Source organism: Babylonia areolata, chromosome 15, assembly GCF_041734735.1.
Source record: "Babylonia areolata isolate BAREFJ2019XMU chromosome 15, ASM4173473v1, whole genome shotgun sequence".
NCBI classification, from domain to species: domain Eukaryota; kingdom Metazoa; phylum Mollusca; class Gastropoda; order Neogastropoda; family Buccinidae; genus Babylonia; species Babylonia areolata.
The window spans coordinates 8,091,103-8,105,625 of record NC_134890.1 but is presented as its reverse complement, the minus strand read 5'-3'; the positions used below and the strand labels follow the sequence as shown (position 1 = coordinate 8,105,625).

Sequence of the window (14,523 nt, the reverse complement as noted above, 5' to 3'; positions counted from 1 at the left end):
GAAAGTTATTTCTTTTAATGAAACGTTCACCAGCAGCCAGCGAATCGCGCGTGAGAACTGCTGCACGTGCGTGCCTCAATGAGAAACAGACGAGAGACACAGACATCGTCACTAACCACTTGGTCGTTGGCACGAGGGAGTGGAGGAGGGTTGGGGTGGAGGTCGGGGGTGGGGGGGGGGGGGTTGTGGAGGGGAAATCACCTCTTTGTCAGTTCTTGTGTTTGGTGTGTTTGTTTGGTTGTTTTTGTTTTTTTTTTGCTTTTTTTTGTTGTGTTTTTTTTGGGGGGAAGGGGGAGTGGGGGGGGGCGGTGTTATTGTTTGTTTGTTTATTTTGTTTGGTTTGGTTTGTTTTTGTTGTCTTTCTCCTGAACTGTCAAAGCAAAACAAGCATACAACAGTATGCACCACACACATACAGAGAAACACAAAAACAAACACACGCGATCACACACACACACACACACACACACACACACACATATCTCAAAGACAAACAATTCTGTGGCAAACTCGTGCAAATACTGTTATACACTATTTGTTTCAAACTTGAAGAAAGAAACGAAAAAACCTGTTTCTGTGAAGAAGGGGTGGTGCGGGGGGAGTGGGGATGGGGGTGGGGGTCAGGGCAGAGAGAGAAGGTGAGAAGTCTGAAATGGCGGTCGGGGAGAGGGGGAGAAGGGAGGGGTACAGAGGAAAGGGGTGGGGGGAGGGGGGGGGGACGCACGACGGTAGTCTTCTCATTCGAGCCACTCTTCGGTTCTTGTGCGATCTGTCAAAACAGTTTCCTGCCACTTGAACAGTTAGGGCTTCTTTCTGCCAGCACTGCAGACAGCGAAATCATACCGTCTTTCCAATTCCCCCGGCCTTGGCAGGTGTGACTGTGTTTAGAAACCCAATCTTGAATCTTTTTTCCTCCGAACATATGTTTATCTATACTTCTCCCCCTGCTCCCCCTCCCCCTTCAAATTAACCCTTTTTTTGTGCCTTTTCCACATACACAAGTAAAACGAATATATCGTGACCCACACAAACGTGACATCAAACAGTGACAGTGCTTCTCCTTTGCAATGTTTTGAGTTGGTCTAGTTTTGTTGTTGTTTATTCCCTTCGCAACAAGCGTCCAGCGGTTTTCAGTCGTTAGCATGGCCGGAAGTTTCGTTCAAAAGAAAAACAACAACATACACACACACGCATAAACATAACAAAACACAATTAATAGACGAACGGTTGAAACTAAAAGAACACGTGAAGGAAGAGTAAAAAAATAAAATGTGATATCTGGGGAGCAGGGTGCTGGGTGGGGTGTGGGGGTGGGGGTCAAACTGTTTACATGAAGACAAAAGAAAATATGTTTCTTTTATAACGTTTGTCACAACAGTGCTTGCGATAGCGTCTATTGGCGCAATTTCTCCAACAAAAACTGTTGATTGAAGTAAACTCGTTCTTTCTTAAAATAGTCCAGTTGCTGTACTAAGTGTGTCTTTCTCTTTGTCTTTCTCTTTGTTTCTTACAGCTGCTGGAGATTGACGACACAGAGCTGCACATGTCCCTGCCGTGCCTGCTGACGTTCCTTGCCCCTCCTACAACGTGTGTGTGCTTCGGACTTTGCATGGAGTGACCACGGATCATGTCCACACCTTTTTGTCAACCTCAGTTCCCTGGGAGACAACCATGTTGATGAGTTTTCTTGTTTTATTTTTTCTGTTGTTGTTTTTTCTTCTTCCTCTTCTTCTTCTTGTTTTCAACTCTGTTGACAGTCCAGAAAATGTTGTTTACCGGGTTTTTTTTTAATAGGGTGTGGGGGTGAGGGGTGTTCGTGTGTCTCAATAACAGATTATGTGATGATGGTTTCCACTTGAGTTACAGGTCCCTGACCTATGTATAGAAGATGGTGTGTTCTTCACTCGGAGATTCAAACTACAAAGCGGGTGATGAATATGAGAAAAAAATATTCGTTGGTTTTTGTCTTTCGGTGTGTGTGGGTTTGTTTTATATTTACTCCTGGTCTGCTGAATGAGAGAGGGGGCGGGGGCTTGGGGGAGGGTAATCATAAAGGGGTTGACTTGGTCACTACAATGGGTCAGTGAAGGGAGAGGGGAGTGAGCGTGTAGGGCGTCAATGGGAATGGAGTTATCCTTTTGGGAACGTGGGCATCAGAAGTTCTGGATCCAGTCATTACAAATGGGTTATAGCCTGTTAGAAGAACGAGACTCAATCATTTGCAAATGAAGAAGCCAGAAGAACTAGTGGCCCAATCAGTACCAGTGGGTCACTGGGGGATGTCGCCCGGCAGCGGGAAGAACCCGATCCCATCATTACAAAATGGGTCAGCCTGGAGACGTTCTCCGAAGAACGTGTTGACCCAATAATTACCAACGGGTCATTTTCAGAGATGGATGTTCATCAGATGCATGTGACCCAGTTCAGGTCAACCTGGGGATACAGTCCACCAGACGTCAGGACTCAATTCAGGTCAGCCTGGGGATACAGTCCACCAGACGTCAGGACCCAATTCAGGTCAACCTGGGGATACAGTCCACCAGACGTCAGGACTCAGTTCAGGTCAGCCTGGGGATACAGTCCACCAGACGTCAGGACTCAATTCAGGTCAGCCTGGGGATACAGTCCACCAGACGTCAGGACCCAATTCAGGTCAACCTGGGGATACAGTCCACCAGACGTCAGGACTCAATTCAGGTCAACCTGGGGATACAGTCCACCAGACGTCAGGACCCAATTCAGGTCAGCCTGGGGATACAGTCCACCAGACGTCAGGACTCAATTCAGGTCAACCTGGGGATACAGTCCACCAGACGTCAGGACCCAATTCAGGTCAACCTGGGGATACAGTCCACCAGACGTCAGGACTCAATTCAGGTCAGCCTGGGGATACAGTCCACCAGACGTCAGGACCCAAACAGGACAGCCTGGAGGCCGAAGGGAGTAGTAATTCAGTCACTACATCAGAACGCAAGCCAGTCATTACAAATGGGTCACCTTGTAGGTGCAGTCCTTAAGAACTGGATCGACCCAGTTCTGTACCATTGGACCAGCGTAGGGAAGAACAGTCCGTCAGACAGAACACCACCTGTATAAGCGTAACCGCCTTGGGACAGAGGGGGGTGTGTGGGGAGGGCGGGTGGGAGGGGAGGTGTTGGATCGAGTCCCTCTTTTATTAAGAGGAGTCGTTGCGCGATCCTTTGCCCATTACAAACAAATAGCATTGTGGTTGGGTCCGGGGGAGGTGGGGAGGGAGGGGGCTGGGGGGGTTACAGTCCGTCAGATTGAATACGGTCTATGAAAGTGGGTCTACCTTTGGGGCATGCAGGATCCATTTTACTTTATAAGAAGAGTCGTCGCGCGACATCCCCGCCAGTCCGTCCGAAGATCACGACCTGTGAAACACGTACCCGCTTTAGGGGGTGTAATGGGTGGGGGGAGCGGGTGTAGCAGATACAGGATGGACTTCATCTCGTGTAAGAAGAGTCGCCGCAGCGAGACCGCGACTGTGACCCATTTCCGGTTCCGTCACTTGGCCTCACTTTACAAATGGGTCAGCTTGGGGATGTAGTCGTAGCCTTGAGCGTAGCCCCCAGCGGTAGCCATGGAGCAGTTCATGGGCCCGCCGCCCATGGCCGGGTGTGGGGAGGTCATGAGGTGGGGGTGTGGCGGCTGCACGTGCGCCGTGTGGTGGTCCAGGGGGTTGATGTCGGAGTACATGCTGCCCGTCACCAGCATGTTGGCCGAGCTGCCCACTGGGTAGGCCGGAAGTCCGCCACGGTGGGGCTGAGGTTGGGGTTGGGGAGGGGGATGGTGGCCGTAGCCGCCGTGTCCGTTCTGGGCGTAGGGCGACATGCCCGGGTGGGGGTGGTGCCCTCCTCCCCCTCCTCCTCCCCCGCCACCACCACCACCTCCACCACCCGACAAGGGTGACATGTCGCCAGGGTGATGCCCGCTCCCTGGCGGGGACTCTAGGTTGTTGTTGTTGTTGTTGTTGCTGGTGTTGTTGTTGTTGTTCATCACGCCGCCTCCTCCTCCTCCACCGCCGCCTCCGTTGTTATTCTTCAGCCCGCTCCCTCCCCCGCCGTGTGCAGGGCTGTCCCTGTGGTGACTGCCCCCTGGGCTCATCTCCGGTCCGTGTCCAGGGCCCAGCGCCATTCCCATCGGGCCCAGCGCGCCGCTGTGGGCCATCACGTGACCGCCTCCGCTCCCTGCCCCTCCTCCTCCTCCTCCACCACCACCACCTCCTCCTCCTCCTCCTCCTCCCCCTCCTCCCTCGCAAGGATCGTGCTGCTGCTGCTGCTGCTGTAGGTGCTTCTGCTGTTGGTGAGGGTGCATGGAGTGGGGAGGGGGCGGGAGGGCGGGGTGGTGGAGGAAGGAGTCCGGCACCATCCCTCCATCCCCCTTGCCGCCCAGCACGCAGTCCATGGGGTTCCCGGGGCTGCGGTCCCCGCCCAGAGGGCAGGAGCTAGAGTTCTCCGTGTCGCTGCCCGAGTAGCTGCTGGCCTCCGACTTGGGTCTGGGCGGTGCTCCCTGCACCTGCTTCTCCAGGGACGCCTTGGCCCGCTGCTCCTTCTTGAACTTCATCCGCCGGTTCTGTGGGAGACAACAGGGAGAGTATTGCAGGTGGTTCATTTCGAGCATGTTAGGTGGATACACTGGGTTTAAATTAATATGTCTTTGCGTAAACGTAACTGAGTAAGAGAGAGAGTGAATGAGTGAGTGAGTAAATATGTAAGTAGGTCGGTCGGTCGGTATGTAGGTAGGCTGGTCAGTAGGTAAGTAAGCACGGTGTAAGTACGGACGTAAAAGCTGACAAGTCAAAGCGTTGGAAAGTGAGGGTCTTGATGTTCGATCCTGGCAACGTCAGGTGGGTTGAGGGTGGTCCAGTCTCCTAGTACCTGAACCCAATTCCGTGTGCATGCAGCAGGCAGAAGATTGAATGCGCACGTAAAACATCCTACCTGTAATCCATGTCAGCTTTCCGTGGGTTTTTATGGAAACGGAAAACCCAGCATGTATCAACCACAAGAGAATCATCGGTAATAATTATGTCGGGCTGTATGCTGGAAAACCTTGTAATACTTTAACACTATGTTATCAACCGTCGCTGGATGACAGCTTTAGAATGTGATGTTTTTCTTCTCCCAAAACATTGATTTGAACATGCGAATACTGGGGAGTTTATCTTCTCTTATATATATATATATATATATACTTTATTAGAAAGGTAATTCTAACACAACGCTGATTACTACCGAGTAAAGGTTTGAGGGGGGGGGTGGGGGGGGGGGGAATCGGAGAGTCAGGTTGTGAGGACAGATTCGACCCCACACTAGGGTGGTTTAGTCATACCAAAAGGCCACGGTCCTTCACTAATGAGTGTATGAATAAAATCACAGATAAACAAATATATGGCGTGAGTCAGAGTACGGAGTGAACATCAACACAAGCATTCTTTTTAAGTGGGGATTTCCAGATATCTAAGTACATTATATGGGTATAAAGACACATTTCAAACAACCCCAGTAGAAACCGACACACAAGTAAACACAGTTAAAATACTGAAGGCTGTCTGTAATATTGTGGACGAATGAATCTGGGATGGGGATAAAGACAGTGAGCCTTATGCGAGACAACGAGGAAACACACAACAACAATAAACAAATACACAGGGACAAAAAGTACACAACACGTCAAACATCAAACGTGACGCAGACAAATAACCCATAGAAATATAAACATACAAACATAATAGAAATAGAATGTGAAAGTGTGTGTGTGTGTGTAGAGAGAGAGAGAGAGAGAGAGAGAGAGAGAGTTCCTTTTTTTCGGTTTTATTTTGTTGGTTGTTTGTTGGTTTTGGTTTGGTTTTTTGTTGTTGTTGGGTTTTTGTTGTTGTTGTTGTTGTTGTCGTCAGTGAAGAAGTAGTGTGAAGCGCTTTTAAAAGTGAAAGAAAAAGAACGTAGAAGATTCATTGTTCCATGATTCCACGATCTGCATGAAACCTTTATGCTTATGTTTTTCACAAACCGAAGGTTTGCTCTCCAGGCTTGACCAGCGAGTTGGGTTTATACGAAAGTCAGACATCCTCTGCTTTTCTTTTTATCAGAGGAAGATGTGGTGTAGCGTATTGACACCTCCTGGAAACTGAAACTGCAGGCAACATGCTGCTAGTGCGGTTCACACGGCAAACTTCCTGGACAAGTCGTTCCCCACGTGACCCGGAGCAAACCGGATGTGGCCCAACAGGTGCTGTGGGAGTGTGGAATATTTCACAGCGCCTGGCTGTGCTGTGTTCTTTCTTGAATCGCCATCAGTGCAATCTGTGTAATCGACGCTGCACATGGCACAGAAAATAATGAAATATATGAAAATAAGGAAATTATCTGGATCCCAGTTCTTTCATGTTTATTGTACTCGTTCACATATATATATATATATATATATATATATATATATATATATATATCAGAGAGAGAGCGAGACAGATTGAGTGTGTGGGAGGTGGGGGAGGGGTGGTGGGCGCCTTCGCTTGCTTGTACTTACCTTACTGACTGATTGATTGACGATCAATTGCTTGATTGATCGTTTGATCGATTGATTGCATCATTCGTTCATTTATCTATTTTCATTTATTTACCAACGTATTTATCTAAACACTGGACAGAAAAAGAGAAAAGCATACAGAAAAAAGTGTGGTTATCATTTCTGATGTTTTACGTCATGATGACTTCTGATATTTTTGGCACGATGCACACATTTTCACGTGTGTGTCACCCACGCACACATACACGCATCAAGATTAATGGGATTACATAACCTTTCTTCCCTCCTTTCTTTCAAAAGCAACTCATCATCAGTCATCATCATCATCACCAGTGATCATCATCATCAGTCATCATCATCATCACCAGTGATCATCATCATCATCACCATGAATGTAGTAGAACGAAGATGTTGATGTTGATTTGATTTGATTTTATTTGTTTTTGTTTTTTGGTTTTGGTTTTGGTTTTTGATTACGGATAATTTACAGATCTTCTTATCTAGTTTTATCTACTCATGTTGTTATTATCCTTAACTTAACGAATATGTTTACACAGACATTTTTTGGGGAAAAAAAACAATTTCCACCACAACAAATGCTTTGCTGACCTTTCAAAGAGGCTCCACCTGTCTTTCATTCATATACATCTAATACGTTTGCTCTGTGTACAACGATAGCAATCCCCTCCCGGGGACCCAACCCCTCTCTCTCTCTCTCTGTCTCTCTCTCTCTGTCTCTCTCTGTCTCTCTCTCTCTGTCTTTGGCAAAAAAAGAAACAACAGAGTGGAGTTATATTTCCCTCCTATAAATACTGCTTGCGGAAGACGGAGTTATTTTCTTTGTAAATGTCTGCACAAGTATGTTATAGCAACGAAAACGGTAACTTCAGAGTTTCAGTTTGTTTGTTTTTTGTTGTTGCTGTTGTTGTTGTTGTTTGTTTTTGTGGTGTGTGTGTGTGTGTGTGTGTGTGTGTGTGTGTGTGTGTGTGTGTGTGTGTGTGTGTGTGTGTTTTCTGGTTCTCTTCCATGCGCGTGTTATTGAAAACAAAGTAAGGCAACCAGCTTTCCATATGATGGTATAACTTTATCAGTGAAGAGGAACCAAGCCCTCTGTATTGCGCGTGTGAGCGTGGGCGTGTGAGCGTGGGCGTGTGTGCGTGGGCGTGTGTGTGTGTGTGTGTGTGTGTGTGTGTGTGTGTGTGTGTGTGTACGCACACTGCATGTACTATTGTCATTGTTGTGCTGTTATATCGTTGTTGTTAGTTTCCTCTCGACGGATGCTAGACCACTACTAAAATTGACTCTTTCAAACTTTTCTGACAATGTTTTCACGGACATTCTAGCGTGCGTTCTAGAATTGTATTGCAGTGAGCCCCAGTTACATCCCCACTCTCTCGGCCATGAGGCCTTCAGGTGTGTCAGCGTTGGGATTGTCTCCAAATGGCAACTAGCCCCCAAAGCTGCAGCACTAAGAGCCAGTACAGTCTTACACCCCTTACATTTAGTCCTTCACAAAAGACTAAGCTGTGGATGGATTCCAACTGCAGTGGAGAAAACATTGATCACTGTGCTGTTGGCACACGAAATCGCCTTAGGGTACTAGGGGATTGGAACAGAATCTACACCCTTAGAGACTGGAACAGAATCTACACCCTTAGAGACTGGACAGAATCTACACCCTTAGAGACTGGGACAGAATCTACACCCTTAGAGATTGGGACAGAATCTACACCCTTAGAGACTGGAACAGAATCTACACCCTTAGAGACTGGAACAGAATCTACACCCTTAGAGATTGGAACAGAATCTACACTCTTAACCCAACTTTACGCCCATAATGTCAGTCTCTGATACAAGCCGAGGGTTGAGCCCTGTTCCATGAAGAAAGACCGGACAGCAGACTGACCTGGAACCAGATCTTGATCTGCCGCTCCGTCAGGTTGAGCAGGGCGGCCATCTCAATCCGCCGTGGACGGCAGAGGTAGCGGTTGAAGTGGAACTCCTTCTCCAGCTCCACCAGCTGGGCGGACGTGTAGGCCGTGCGGGCCCGCTTGGCTGGCTCCGCTGTAACCACGATAAGAGTGATGTTGATGATAATGATAATAATGATGATAAAAACAACAACAACAACAATAATATAATTATAATAATAATGATGTGGACTGCTGACATAGCGGTAAGGCACCCACGAAGCGAGGGAATCTGACCACTCAAGATGGAATCCCAAACATGACGGGCGCAATAGCCGAATGGTTAAAGCGTTGGACTTTCAATCTGAGGGTCCCGGGTTCGAATTTCGGTAACTGCGCCTGCTGGGTGAAGGATGGAGATTTTTCCAATCTCCCAGGTCAACATATGTGCAGACTTGCTTGTGCCTGAACCCCTTTCTTTTGTATACGCAAGCAGAAGATCAAATACGCACGTTAAAGATCCTGTAATCCATGTCAGCGTTCGGCGGGTTATGGAAACAAGAACATACCCAGCATGCACATCCCCGAAAACGGAGTATGGCTGCCTACATGGCGGGGTAAAAACGGTCATACACGTAGAAGCCCACGCTTGTACATACGGGTGAACGTGGGAGTTGCAGCCCACGAACGAAGAAGAAGAATCCCACACATAAATTATGGTCCCACACATTTTCTCCCCGTCCTTTACACCTTGAGCAGTGGTCTGAACGCTAGTCATTCGGATGAGACGATAAAGAGAGGTCTCGTGTGCAACATGCAATCAGAGCACGTTAAAGAACCAAAGGCAACGAAAGTGTTTTCCCAGGCAAATTTTTTTTTTTTTAAAGCCTTTCTACTGCACGTGTATATGTGTGCGCCTGTCTGAAGTCTAACTGAATAACACAGGAAAGGAATGATGAGCTCCCTAAAGCAAAACAAACGCGCGAGCGCACATACACACAGACAACTCTGAAACAATAGGCTGAAAGACAACAAACATATCAAGACAGTTATTACGTTTGGTTTCTTTTATTTCATTTCTTTTTTTATCAGTGTTCTTCCTTTCATGACAACACATTTGTGAACATATATGCATTTTGAAATGAAATGTGCAATCCAGTTATACTTGTGAACATTTAAATAATAATACATAATAAGTAAACAATTATGTTTATCCATCCATTCACATATAATATGTATGTCTAGATGTGCTACAAACTTGTATTTAAAAAAATACACGTTATTCAAAAAGGTGGAGGAAGAAGACAACCCCCCCCCCCCCAAAAAAAAAAAAAAAAAAAAAAAAACAACAACAAAAAACCGTTTAATGTTGTTGCTTTCTTTGTGTGTGATTGGGCTTAAGCGTAGCAGTGGTAGCTGGATTGGTTTTCAAACAAAACAAAACAAGAAATAAAACCCCTTGTTCCCTTCAGAAAAAAAATCAAACTAAAAGAAAGTGAAAGAAACAACCACAAAAGTCTGCGAGGTGGGGAAGAAAGGTTAGAAACAGTTCGATGCCAATGATGAGATGAGAGAGAGAACTGGAAACGTTTTTTTGTGTGTTTTTTTTTTTATTCAAGGATTAAAAGATTTTAGGCATGGCCCGTTCGTCCAACCTGTCCTTGCTAATCTACATCAGTTATAATAGCACACATATATTTAATGGAAAGGGGAGAAAGAAAGAAGAAAAAACAAAATAAAACAAAACATCCTGCAGAAGGAATATGAGAAAGAACACACATACACACACACACACACACACACACACACACACACACACACACACACACACACACACACACACACACACACACACACACGAGAGAGAGAGAGAGAGAGGGGTGCGAGAGAGAAAGATAGTGAAAGAGAGAGAGAGGCATGGAGAGAGAAAGAGAGAGAGGAGAGAGAGAAAAATATAATAAGAGGTGTAGGAGAGACAGAGAGAGGGGGAAGAGTGACTGAGATGGACAGACAGAGAGAGAGAGAGAGAGAGAGAGAACAAAGGCGCACGAGAGAGGGTAAAGTGATTGACAAGTGACGCCTTTCAATGCGGAATCAAATGCCTTCCAGTTCAGTGTATGGCGGACAGCGAAGGCCAAAAGTAGGGAAGAACCACACCGACACATCCTGTGTTAGCGTCTTGTTTCTCATCTTTCGTTCAAACAAACACCTCTGTTAGCGTCTTGTTTCTCATCTTTCGTTCAAACAAACACCTTTGTTGGAGTCTTGTTTCTCATCTTTCGTTCAAACAAACACCTCTGTTGGCGTCTTGTTTCTCATCTTTCGTTCAAACACCTCTGTTGGAGTCTTGTTTCTCATCTTTCGTTCAAACACCTTTGTTAGCGTCTTGTTTCTCATCTTTTGTTCAAACAAACACCTTTGTTAGCGTCTTGTTTCTCATCTTTCGTTCAAACAAACACCTTTGTTAGCGTCTTGTTTCTCATCTTTCGTTCAAACAAACACCTTTGTTAGCGTCTTGTTTCTCATCTTTCGTTCAAACACCTTTGTTAGCGTCTTGTTTCTCATCTTTCGTTCAAACACCTTTGTTAGCGTCTTGTTTCTCATCTTTCGTTCAAACAAACACCTCTGTTGGCGTCTTGTTTCTCATCTTTCGTTCAAACAAACACCTTTGTTAGCGTCTTGTTTCTCATCTTTCGTTCAAACACCTTTGTTAGCGTCTTGTTTCTCATCTTTCGTTCAAACAAACACTCTCCAAACATAGCACATCTCTCTTCCGACAACAACAACGACAAACACTGGGTTTTACCAATATTTCACTTGAAAACGTCACAGTACAACTACAATGAATTCGACAGGATAGCAAGAAAGTCACCGAGTACATATAATTATACAAACGCAAAACATGTGACGAATGTTCACCATCATAACTCACCACATGGTGTTTATTCAAAATGACAAACCAAGTCACCGTTCTTTCTTTTGTTTTGTTGTTGTTGTTGTTCTTCTTCTTCTTCCCTCACTTCCGCACTTTTGACAGTAGCGGCACTTCCATACAGCCCTGCCATAAAGCCAGGTTCCAGAGCAGCATCATAATAAAAAGCCCACCACTGTCACAACGCCCCAGTCCGCCGCTATCATCACCAGGCTGCTAAGTTACACACACAACTACAGGACCACCCTTCCTTTCTGTCGTGCCCCCCCACTTAAATTGCACTCCCCATGGGCACATTTCGAAATAGGGCTATTACAGTTATTGATTTTTGTTGTTGCAATATGAAATATAAATCGGCTAAGATGAATGCGGTGCACTTTGGTATTCACGGACGACGAAACTGTCAGAAGGGGAAATAGAGAGAGAGAGAGAGAGAGAGAGAGAGAGAGAGAGAGAGAGAGAGAGATGAATTATATGAAGTGAATGGACGAGAGATTGCGTTGCGTGTAGAGCTGTAAAAGAACAGGAACAGTGCGATGGTAATGCTAGGAATTCAATGTTAACCCCCTGACTGCTGTTGACGAGGATGCTCGTCAGTAAAGGCTGTCACCAACTGTGGTAAAATAGAACGTACATGTCGGGATGTCAGTCCCCGTTATTTACCCGGATATCTTCATCTCGTTATTGTATTACCTTTGTTTAGCAAAATCAATGACACCAATTAGAAACACAGAAAGTAGCACACGTTTCAGTAAATTTAAGCAGTTAAGAGGTTAACTCACAGTTTCAGTGCAGAAAATAAGGGGGAGGGAGGGGAGGGAGGGGGATTGTTACCAAAAAGAAAACAAAACACAAAACGAAACAAACACCTCAGTATCAGAAAAAAAAACATCAATTTGTCAGACAAAAACACATCCAAAACAAAACACAAAGGGAAAATATGTCACTGAAGATTTTATTTCATTATTTCATTACTTACCGTTCATGAATGTTATTTGATACAATTGATAATATGGTTCATCAGCCGTCATGTTAAAACTGAAGTGCAACGTTGTGAGCACAGTATAAGCTTTGAGTTTGTTGATGCTCTTTTCTCTTTGTTTGCATTGTAATCATGTGTACTGTTGAACAATTAAAGATTATTTAAACCAACATTCACGCTTACGTACACTGCAAGTAACTACCACAAATCAACCCAAGCTCTTATCGTTCGAGTCATTGCCATAAACAATCACTGGACCATGAATTAGAGAGAACACTCCAATGACTATAATACGCCGCTGGGTGGTATTGTAAATTTACAGTGAAGAAAGTCGTTGGTAGAGAGTTAGTGGGTGTGTGTCGGGGGCGGGGAGGGAGGGGGGGGGGGTCACTTTTGAAACTGACACCGGCACGCGACCAATGGGCCTGGCTTGTTGATTCACACACATCCAGTCCACCTCTCATCCCGCCCGGAGCTGTTTTATGCGTCCGGCGCGGCGGGCAGGCCCAGCCACCATGGGCCTAATTTGTCTAAAAGCAGTTTCATGCAGCTTTTATGAGCTTGTCACGCTCGTCCCTTGAACGGGTTTGCTCAAATCGTTGGTTGTAGGATCCCCCCACCCCCACTATCCACCCTTTATTCCACGCCTCCCTCCAACGCCACCCCCACTACCCACCCTTTATTCCATGCTTCCCTCCAACGCCACCCCCACTACCCACCCTTTATTCCATGCTTCCCTCCAACCCCACCCCCACTACCCCTCCCTTTATTCCATGCCTCCCTCCCTCCCTCCCTCCCACCCTATCTCCACTTTGCTGCGTGGAATCTTTCAGCTACATATTATATATTACATTTATAGTTTAAAATAGTTTGATCCTTTTGGTGACGTCATCACGAGCAAGTAAGTTTATTTCAATTTGGTGCCGACGATTATTACTGGATCATAAAATGGTAACTCTAAGTTTCTTGAAGGCACACAAGCGCAGCCCAGTAGAAAAAAATGTTAAGCTCCTACAAAGTGCGTAAGTTCAAGACAGAAGAGAAAGTGTAACTCCTACAAAATACGTGAGCTCAAGACAGAGATAAAAATTGTTTTTTTTTCCCCAATAATTTCATTCAAGGGTTCATGATTCACAGATACAAAATGAATGCACTTTGTGCATTAGGAAACAAAAACACAAAATGATGCTGTAACTACTGACAATTCTACAATATATTAAAGGCATGATAATACATCTTCAAGGACACACTGATTCCATGATGATATTGTACAGCTTAGCCTTGTACTAGGACATGTGTTTAGTTCCCATTTCTGCACAAATTTGTTATGATCCATATGCATATTTGACATTTTTTTAAGAACAGCATGCACGTAGCACACGTAAAAGAACCCACGGTAACAAAAGGGTTGTCCCTGGCAAAATTCTGTAGAAAAATCCACTTCGATCGGAAAAACTTAACTGCACGCAGGAAAAAAATACAAAAAAAAGGGTGGCGCTGTAGTGTCGCGACGCGCTCTCCCTGGGGGTGAGCAGTCCGAATTTCACACAGAGAAATATGTTGTGACAACAAAAAAGAGAAATACAATACAACACTTGTAAGATTGTGTTTGCTTTATTGATTCTACGATACCGTAGAAAGAATTTGGTTATCAATTAAATAAGTGAGAAACATCCATCATTTTTTTTGTTTGTTTTATGTCCAAAAAGCACTAATGCATAGTTTAGAGCAAGTCTATCAGCGAACACACCTCCAGCACCGCCCCCTCTCCCCCATCCTCACCCCCTGCCAACCACACAACTGCTCTGACTCCCACCCCCACCCCCACAACACCTGTAGCACCATCACCATCAACACCTCCACCCCACCATCCTTTTTTTTTTCACGGAACACCACATTGCTGCAGAGGCAATATGGTTCAAATCCATCGGTCGCCTCCAAGATGTCTGTGTGTGTGTGTGTGGTGTGTGTGTGTGTGTGTGTGTGTGTGTGTGTGTGCGTGAGGTGTGGTGTGTGTGTGTGTGTGTGTGTGTGTGTGTGTGTGTGTGTGTGGTGTGGTGTGGTGTGGTGTTTGTGTGTGTTGGTGTGGTGGTTGGTGTGGTGTGTGTGTTTGTGTGTGGTGTGGTGTGGTGTGTGTGTGTTTGTGTGTG

The 14,523-nt window shown here is 45.7% G+C and overlaps 1 protein-coding gene across 6 annotated transcripts in view; it reads right to left on the bottom strand.

Annotated features, from left to right (window-relative positions):
- Positions 1-3,541: 3,541 nt before the first annotated feature.
- Positions 3,542-14,523, bottom strand: part of LOC143290405 (uncharacterized) — a 174,229-nt gene continuing 163,247 nt past the window's right edge. For all 6 annotated transcript variants that reach the window (XM_076599815.1, XM_076599814.1, XM_076599813.1 and 3 more), the window contains 2 exons: positions 8,456-8,613; positions 3,542-4,596 (listed from right to left, as the gene is read on the bottom strand). In XM_076599815.1, the coding sequence (XP_076455930.1) occupies positions 3,544-4,596; positions 8,456-8,613 (1,211 nt within the window). In that variant the 3' untranslated portion in view covers positions 3,542-3,543. The remainder of the gene's footprint in view (positions 4,597-8,455; positions 8,614-14,523) is intronic.